This window comes from Gekko japonicus, unplaced genomic scaffold, assembly GCF_001447785.1.
Source record: "Gekko japonicus isolate JY-2015 unplaced genomic scaffold, Gekko_japonicus_V1.1 scaffold359, whole genome shotgun sequence".
Taxonomy (NCBI): Eukaryota; Metazoa; Chordata; class Lepidosauria; order Squamata; family Gekkonidae; genus Gekko; species Gekko japonicus.
This window is the reverse complement of record NW_015166431.1, coordinates 501,151-510,678: the sequence shown is the minus strand read 5'-3', so window position 1 is coordinate 510,678 and position 9,528 is coordinate 501,151. Positions and strand designations below refer to the sequence as shown.

General features: G+C 41.0%; 1 protein-coding gene across 1 annotated transcript in view; it reads left to right on the top strand.

The window, feature by feature from the left end:
- The window catches only part of TTC7A (tetratricopeptide repeat domain 7A), a 224,768-nt gene that overhangs the window by 119,934 nt on the left and 95,306 nt on the right, over positions 1 to 9,528 (top strand). The window contains exon 15 of the mRNA XM_015411853.1: positions 2,572 to 2,732. Coding sequence (XP_015267339.1) covers positions 2,572 to 2,732 — 161 coding nt within the window. The remainder of the gene's footprint in view (positions 1 to 2,571; positions 2,733 to 9,528) is intronic.

Below are 9,528 nucleotides of genomic sequence, written 5' to 3'. Positions count from 1 at the left end.
GACAGATTCTGAGTGACACACCAGGGTGCCAACCAATTCCGGAGCTTGTGGAATGTTCTAGAGAAGTGCCACCACCATTCGGCTTTTATATATAAGGGAGATGTGTAAACTACAGTGTTCTCTCCTGCTTGAGTTAAAGGGCTATTTATTTATTTAAAACATTTCTATGGCATCTTTTCACCTACTTCAGGGACCCCTGAATTATTAAATAAAGCATAAGATAAACACATAAAGACCTTAAAGTACACAGACAGGGAGGAGGGTTGATAACAGTTGGTAAGGGAAAACTGAACCAAACCAAAAAGTCTTCATCCACTGGCAGAAGACGGTGACACCGGGAGGCAATTAAACCTCCCTGTGGAAGGAATTCCATAATTTTGATGCAATGACCAAGAATTCCCTTTCTCAGGTTGCCACCCATCTAGTCTTAGATAGTGAGGGCACTGAATCACGTCCTCAGAAGATGACTGGAGTGGTCGGTTAGATTCATATGGGAGTAAGCAGCCCTTCAGTCGTACGCTGGCCCCAAGGCCATCAGTACCTGAGCCTTGAATTGTGCCCAGAAACAAACGGGGAGCCAGTGTAGATGGAACAAGACTAAAGTGATATGGTCCCTACAGCTCTCTGCAGTCAGCATTCCAGCTGCAGCATGCTTTATCAACTGTAGTTTCCAGACAGACCATGTTAAGCATATTGCAGACAGGTAATTTCAATATTATCACTGCATGCACCGTAGTGGCAAGATCTTTCCTGCCCAGGAATGGCCACAACTGGCTCACCAGCCAGACCTGATGACAGCTCAAGGGCAGCCCCATGTTAAGCAAATTGCAGACATCTAATTTCAATATTATCAGGGCATGCACCACAGTGGCAAGATCTTTCCTGCCCAGGAATAGCCACAACTGGCTCACCAGCCAGACCTGATGACAGGTGCCCTGGCCATCTTGCCACCTGTTTATCCAACAGGAGCCTGGGGTCTGGCAGCACCCCCAGGATATGAGCCTGCTCCTTTAGGGGAAGTGCAACCTCAATCAGAACAGGAAATATTCTTGGTACCATTTTGCAGCACTTCCATTTTGTCGGGATTAAGTTTCAATTTGCTACCGTAGTACTCATCCATCTGAAAACTGCCTCCAGGTGCATGTTTGCAGTTCCCGCATCCTGCACAGCCTCCCCACGATCTGCTCCCATTTTGTAGCACCTCCATTTTGTCGGAATTAAGTTTCAATTTGCTAGTAGTCATCCATCTGAAAACTGCCTCCAGGTACCTGTTTGCAGTTCCTGCATCCTGCACAGCCTCCCCACGATCTGCTAGAAGTGTGTGATAGAGCTCATCTGCATATTGATAGCAACTCATCCCAAATCTCCAGAAGTCTAGGCTTCTTTTAATTCGCTATGCAACCCATAGTTTATTTGAACTGCTATACACACAATACATAGTAACTTCAATTTAAAAAACATTTCTAGCTTTATGTCTATGAAATGAGGCTTAAGAGTGTACCGCTTTTCCCAGGATATTTCTTACTTGCCCTGCTGAGTGCTACAGCAGCTCAGAACAGGAAATGCTGTTGACTGTGCCCCTGCCAAGTTCACCAATCTGTCTCCCTGTCTCTTGCTTATTTACATTGCCAACCTGATTGCACAACCAATCAAGAGCATTTGCTTAGGGCAATAATGTTTTGGATAAGCATATGTGCAGCAGTGCACATCTGAGCATTGCACCTCAGCATCCTCAATAGCATAGCAATGAATCCTTGGGAACAGATCATATTGAATTTCACACAGCAGCTGCCTGGAATCAAAAGTGTGGGGCTAACCCACAATTTACTCCTATTTGTGATTTGTTTTTATGTCAAGCAACATCTTGATTTGGACTGCTTCATGAGGGCACTCCACGCAAATCCCAGAAGAATTTGGTTGATCAACGTAGGAAACAAAATAGTAGACTAGATAGATCTCTGGTCTGATACTGATGGGATCTTCTTAGCTTCAAAATGTCAAAGTTCAAAGTTTGTTTTTCCATTTCTCTGAGATTTTCTAAAAAATCTCACATAAATTAGGTCCTGCTGCCCCAGTTATTGAAAGATTGTGAATTCTGGTCTAATTGGTAGGAAAAGGACTATCTATCTATCTATCTATCTATCTATCTATCTATCTATCTATCTATCTATCTATCATCTATCTATCTATCTGAAAGAGAGATTACTCAGAACGTATTTAAAGAGATTATTGATTTTTTTTACTATCTTAGCCTTGGTGGCTGTGAAGTGACAGCAACATTATTATTATTTTTCATGTACAGAAGATTGTAATGTGGGCAGCTGTTTCTGAATATTAATTGAATATAACCTAGATAATTGATATACTTTTTCAGGATTTATAGTGTCTATACCTAAAACATCCTTTGTGCTCCTAATGTGAAGCCTGATTTCAGTCATTCAGTCTTTACGTTAGCTTGGGCTGCTGCTGCTGCTGATTTTGTTGTTGTTTTTGTGGCCAGTGGCTAAAATAAATATCTCTGAACTGAATTGAATGTAGGATTAAGTGAAAGAAACCATTTTTATTTTCCAGATTTGTGATGCAATAGAACACCTCCAAGAAGCAGTGAAACTGTGCAAGGATCATATGAATTCCCTTCACCTGCTAGCCCTCCTCTTTTCAGCCCAAAAAAACTATCAGCCTGCTTTGGATGTCATCAACATGGCCCTTTCAGAGTATCCAGAAACCTTTAGGTAAGAAACGTGAAAAATATGTCCGACATTTCAAACATCTAAATCATTCATATATCTAAAGCAGAGGGTAGGTAGCTTTTTTGGCACTGAGAACCAGCAAGCCTTGCTAAGGACATCTGAGGACAGGATCAATTCTTGGTCAACTAAGCCTAATTTTAACATCCAAAGGGGTGTCTGATTGGAGGACCTGACTTCCTCCTCCCATGCCTCACTTCCCTGTGATCCGTTACCAGAGGCAATTTCCGTGTACTGCCGTTCACTTTTAGTGTCAGAACCAGTGGCAAGAACAAGAAGTTTAAGTGACAGACCTTGTTCTCTTGGCAGGTATGATGATAAGTTGGAACACTATTACAAATCAACCCCCAATCCTATTTGTATGTTAATATTTTAATGGGAATACTGATAATATTTATTATTGATAATTTTATTGTTGTTTTAACATATTATTTTAACGCCTTTGTTTTCATTTTGTGAGATGCTTCAAGTAGGTCTCTGCTTTGCTGAGGCTGGATATAAATGTTTGAAAAAAATAGTATTTGCTCCTCAGACTCCCCACCTCCAAAGCTAGTGGCTGGTTGCAGCTGCTGTTCCTGACTGCTGGTTGCAGCTGCTGTATTGTGAGGGCAACAGATATGGACAGGAAGAAAGTCCCTTCACTACTACCCCCAACTCCTTGGACACTGTTTCTAATGCATTAGCATGTCATGTACTCCAGGGCATACCTCACACCATGACGGGAGAAAGGTGGACGAAAGGAGAAACAGGCTTAATACTGTAAGACCACTGGGGCCACTTGGAACATGCACTTAGTACATCCAATGCAAACATACTCTTTCGTGTCCCAGAGGTAGCTTGAAATAACCTCTTCTACAAGTTTTTGGCACAGCTCACTTTGAACCATCATAAAGCTTTCTGTGAAGGGTATGTGCTGATTAGAACCTGTAATATTAGAGTCATACCCCACCTCCATCATTGCTGGAGCAGTCCTGGATCTGTTTTGTAAATATTTTTGATGATGGGAAAAGTGGACAGCTTGCCTGAAGTATGATTGGAAGGGTAAAACTGAGAGCTGATACAGCATTAGGTTTGGTGGAATGTCAGTCTGTAATACAAGTTACAAAGCTGAGGTCACATTGCGGGTGAAGGACCTGCCCTGACCACTGTGAAGAAGTTCTGTCTGTCTTCACCCTCGCTCTCCCAAGGTTAACTGTTGTATAAAGCATATCTTCAGATAGTAAATGAGATGGGTAGGGATAGTAATGGTGTTTTTGAACTGTTGTATAAAATAAAGTGTATTTTCAGATAGTAAACGAGATGGGTAGGGATAGTAATGGTGTTTTGTGTACATGTTTTAATAGTTGTAAGCCTGCCAGGGTATTGAAAGAAGGCAGGACCAGTTTTTTAAAATTAATACAGCACTCTGCATCACCCTAGATATGGCGATGCTTCCTACCAGTTGTGAGGGTATAGAAAAGCCCATGACCCTTACCAAGTAATGTCCGAAGAGACCTTTAGGAGGGTCAGTAAAGGAGTGTACTGAATTTTTTTTCCATCTTGGAATGGATTGGTTATTTGTAGATATATGTATAATGTATTTTACTGCTGTTTTTAATTTTATTTATTTATTGTATTTACCTTTGTTGTAAGCCGCCCTGAGCCCTACTTGTAGGGAAGAGTGGCCTAAATAAATAATTCAATAAATAAGTGGAAGGCTTACTCTACATTGCAGACATATGTAGTATAGCCCAGTTGCTGTTTTCTTTAAGGAACAGCAGCTTTGGGAAGGGGGGAAGTTTGGGGGCAAAAAAACCCAGTGTGGGAGTAGTGTGTCATCTAAATCTTGCCCCTTCAGTAACTTCTGAGCTCCAGATCATTCAGCAACTTCTGTGCTGCAAATCATTCCTCCCCCAAATGGTTCTTCTGCCCATTGGGTTCAAAATGCATGTTTGTGAGGGAAAACATACTTTTTGAGCCATGAGGGTCAGGTGAGTACCTTAGGGAAAGCAATGCAGAGCAAAGAAAATGTGGTCAGGGAAGGGCTAAAGCTAGCATCCCTTCTCTCCCAGGGTATTTCCTCCCATCACAAATGCTACCTTCCCAAATTTCTTTTTTAAGCATTGATTTCAGGGCACTCTTTTGTATATAGTTAGCACTTGAAAGTGGTGGGGAAATGATTTGGCGTCTGGAATAAAGATCAATTGTGGTTTGTCTGGGGAAGAAAAGGCAATATAAATGTGTAAAAATGGAGTAGGGAACAAATGCACAAACAAGAATTAAAGGAAAGGACAAGTTTCAGAAACTAAAGCTGAAAAGTCCACTTCACCCCCAAAACAGAGGCTATGGAAACTTGGGCTGTATTTGTGCTGTATACTGAATAGTATAATTAGACATTAAATCCTGGGCCCTACCTTTGCTGTAAATAAAATATTTCTTCATGTATTTCTCAAACTTGAAGCAAAAAACCATAGCTTGAAATGACTCAGAATGAATTACCTCAACAAAATAAGCAGGTTTGAAGTGGAGATTATGGGGCAGTATTTGAATGTTTCTCAAAATGTGCTTCAGATTTTTTGTGTAATCTGAACTGGGCACCTGGATAGCACATGTAACCTTCCATTATAAAGATGACTCTCACAGAAAGCATTGTCTAAACCTGTGCTGAGAAATAGAGGTTACACCTGGATGACTGGCACATGGAATGCTATTGCCTGGGTGTGTGTGGTGAAACAAAAGAATTAATAATTCATAACCCTGATTAATATTTCATAGTGATAATTCATCAGAGTTCTATTTAGAAAGAACTACAAAGATTTTATGAGGATTTCCACATCTATTTTTTCGAAAGCTAGTCTCATTGTGAGCACCACGTTTTGAGATGGTGCATGGGGCCACTCACACCCTAAATGAAGTCTTCAGAAAGGCATCTTTAATGATCCCCTCAGTATTTGGATGAGGAATTCATTTATTAGCTTTGTTCAGTAGGATAGATTCTGAGTCATAAGCCAGGCGAGGCCTGCATAACCTCAAACCTAACACAGCCCTCCAGTCAGACCCTGTGGCTTGCCAGACTGAGCTTTTTGACAACTTCCCAGCCTTTTCAGAGTGCGGAAAAGAACAAAAGCATGGGGTGCTTTTTTCAGGCTGTTGATTAGCTACCATAAATGGCTGATTGATGGATCCAGGTTTAAGGTGCCATTGTATAGTATAGGGAGGAGGACGGGGAGCCTAGTTGCACTGGTGTTTGTCCCCTTCCTAAAAGAAAAGAAATGGGAAGCTGTGCATCTCCACTAGTGGAGAGACATACAGCCCGGAAGTAACATAATAAAATAAGGTAAAGAAGTATCAGAAAAAGGCTGGGCTTTGTTGCTCTGAAAGATGTAACCCTGCTGGCTGCTTCTTTCAATATAAGAGTAATGTCCTAATTATTAAAAAACATAGTAACTTGTAATCTTGCCACATAGGTTAAGATGATTCAGCAAATGGTGAAAACCATGGACAGAAAATGCCTCCCTCGTAGGGACTTGTCCTGATCAAACACAATTGTGTGCAATAATCCTGTGACCCAACTTTCTCCTAGGGAGAGTACTGGGGTGCTACTCAGAGCCCCTGGCTGACAGAAACAGAATATAATTTCCAAGTGAGACTCCTGTTGGCCATTGGTTTCTCTTAACTCTTTTATAGCATGTGATGTCAGTGAACCGGACTGTGCACCACTTTTGCCTGAGCAACCTGAGCCCTTCTCCCATGTGAGTGTGCATTACAGCCCTGCCTTTAATTACACGAGCACCTGCTACTTCTCAAATATTACAGAACAGCACATTTTTTCCCTTTTACCTATCCACATCACCAGCTCTCTCTGAGCATATTTAAAAATTGTATTTAATTTCTTAATGCCATCACCTATTAATTTTATTAAATGTTCGGTGTACAGCTTTGTATTACTGCACTGTAGTATGGAATGAGTAGACACACAGATGTGTTACAGTAATACCATTCTACACTTTACAGTAAGTCCAAAATGTAGTTGAATATGAATTTTGTCCTGTATACATCGACAATCCTATATAAGTTCCCTGAAACTGATATATATTTCCCTATATTTTAGACAGGCACTATTGAATGTTGACAATCAAATCTAGATGACAATATTATTTAGCAATAGGAGGCATCTAAACACATGCAGTAACTGTACACTATTTGTATTTATTATTTAAAATGTTTATATCTCCTTTTATTTCCTTAGACTCAGTGCAGTTAACAATGCAACAATAAAGTTGGTAGAAAGTGCTGTCAAACTTGCAGCCAAACTTATGGTTTTTTAGCCTCAAGCTCATACATTTCTGTCCTAGCTCAGGAAGGATGGCTCCAGAGCAAACTAATTTATGCAGTAGCCAAATTGCTCACTCACAACTTTAATGCCAGTAGCTCACAAAGTAGAATTTTTGCTCACAAGACTCCACAGGTTAGAGGGAGCATTGAGTGGGAGGTGTGGTTCAGTAAGCATATGCCCCTTTACCACCAGCCTCTGATTTGACCTGCTGACTTTGCCATATTGCTGCTAGAACGGCACCTAAATTGATTTGATCCCCATTATGTTCCAGTCTGTGATCACCTGGGTACTGCCCTAGGTTACTAAATCCTGTCCCTTAATCCAGGGTCAACAGAGCTCTGATGTCCAGGTCCAGAATTTTAACTTTCAAGAGTTGACAACTGCATTCGTTAAACACAGGCTGTGGTCACACACACTACATAATCCACTTTCAATCAACTTTCAATCCACTTTCAAACTGGATTTTTACTATGCCAAAGCAAGCAGATGATGAAATTGACTCCATTGGGCCTCAGCCCAGGCCTAGCAAGACAGAATCAGCCCTTCCTAGGCAGAGGCTGGAAACTGACAGGAACTCTTGCAGGCAACATAATGACATAGCTGGTGACACTTGGACATCACTCCCTGTGCAGCCAGAAGTGATGTCATTATATCACTGGGTTTAACCAGAGTTTTGCCCATATGCCAGAGCATCCCTGGCAACCACCAGCGACATGCTAACGTCACTTCTAGGTGCACAGGGAGTGACATCAACACATCAAGATGCTGCTGATTCTCCCTGTTTCCTGACATCCCTCCCCCCTGCCAGTCATCTGAGAAGTGGCAATGGGGGGATCCCCCTCCTACAGCAGAGGAATGGCACTACAAAAGAGGAATGTCTTTTCAAAGCACAACTGAAGTTAACTTCATTGTGCCAGCACTGGGATTCAGAGGTTGACTGCCTCTGAAAATTTTCACTTTTAACCTAATTTTATCCTACCCAAGATACTTCAGGAGCTCCACTAAACCCAACACATTCCTGTAAGTTTTTTAGAACTATTGGACAAACCAATATTTGTTACAATGTGAATGAACCTGGTTGATGTCATGTGATTTCTCTCCCTTTGCACCTCCTCCCATTACACATAACTCAATAAAGACATCCAGTTTCATGATGAACTACAGTTTGCTGTTACATATCAGTCATAAACTGTGATTTTCTCTGTTTCCTCCAAACCAGGATTCCAAACTCTTGTTTGATCCTGATTTGGAATTCTGATTTCGAGGGAACAGAGACAATCATAGCTTGTGGTTTGGATGTAATAGTAAGCTAGGGATTGCTGCAAGAGGCTTTATTTATCAAGTTGCACATGAACACAAAAAGTACACATGCAATCCCAAGGATCCCCCAGGTTTGTTATTCCATGTGAAGTATGCCAAAGTGGCTGGTTTGTTAACGACACGTGAAGATCACCCAGAGAGTTTCATGGCTTATTGGGGATTTAAACCAGGTTCTCCATGATTTAAGGCCAACACTGTTTACTGCATCACGCTGGCTTTTCCAAGGGTGCTGTACTAAGTGTAATAAATTCCTTTAATCGCTCCATAGCACTGTTGAAAATTATAGCGGTAAAGAGAACGGAGCGTAAAAAATAGCGTTTCAGTCTTCTATTGGCTTTTGTTGTTGTAGTCTAGATATATAGCACTGATGTTGATAGCTTCATTACTGCAGTGAATTAAATAACTCGCTAGTCCCTGGCATCATCCTACTGAAACACTTTGTCCGAAGTCAGCTGTAAACAGTGCATTTCTTCATCATGGTTTACAAAGCTGATCCCATTTAATGGCTCTTCTTTCAGTAATGATTAGCCTCTACATTGCAAAGAGAAAAAAATAAATGGATACTAAATATATAAACTGTGATTTATGGCACCCAAAACCAAGGTATAATGAGATCTTAAATATCAGGTTTCTGCGACCCACTTGCACGGAAAAAGAGCTGGAGAATTATGGTGGTTTTTAACAGTATTGAAGGTAGTACATGACTGTACACTGGGGGAGGAACACGTACTACTGCACCTATGCTACCCGCGGCTGGCTGTTTTCTTCTTTTCTGCATATGGCTTAACTCTTTGCTGTTGAAACTGTGTACAGTTTTGTTTTATATATAATGAATACCACATGCCTTAGTCAAGGCCACTTGTAATGAAAGTAGCTATAGCAACACAACAAAGTTTCCAACTAATGAAGGGATCCTTCCAGTGAGGAGAACAGAGCCAGCACCTGAAGTATGCATCCATATCTGCCGTGTTCATATTTCAGTTATATATGTCAATGCATTTTCCAAGCTGCTTAAAAAAAAAAGACTTTTCTGCTTCTGAGACAGGTTTTGTACTTGTGTACACTAATAGTAACTTAGCATTTTTGAGTACTTAGTGCTCAAAGGGCTTGGAAACGCTATCTATGAAATATTATTATGCCTCTGTT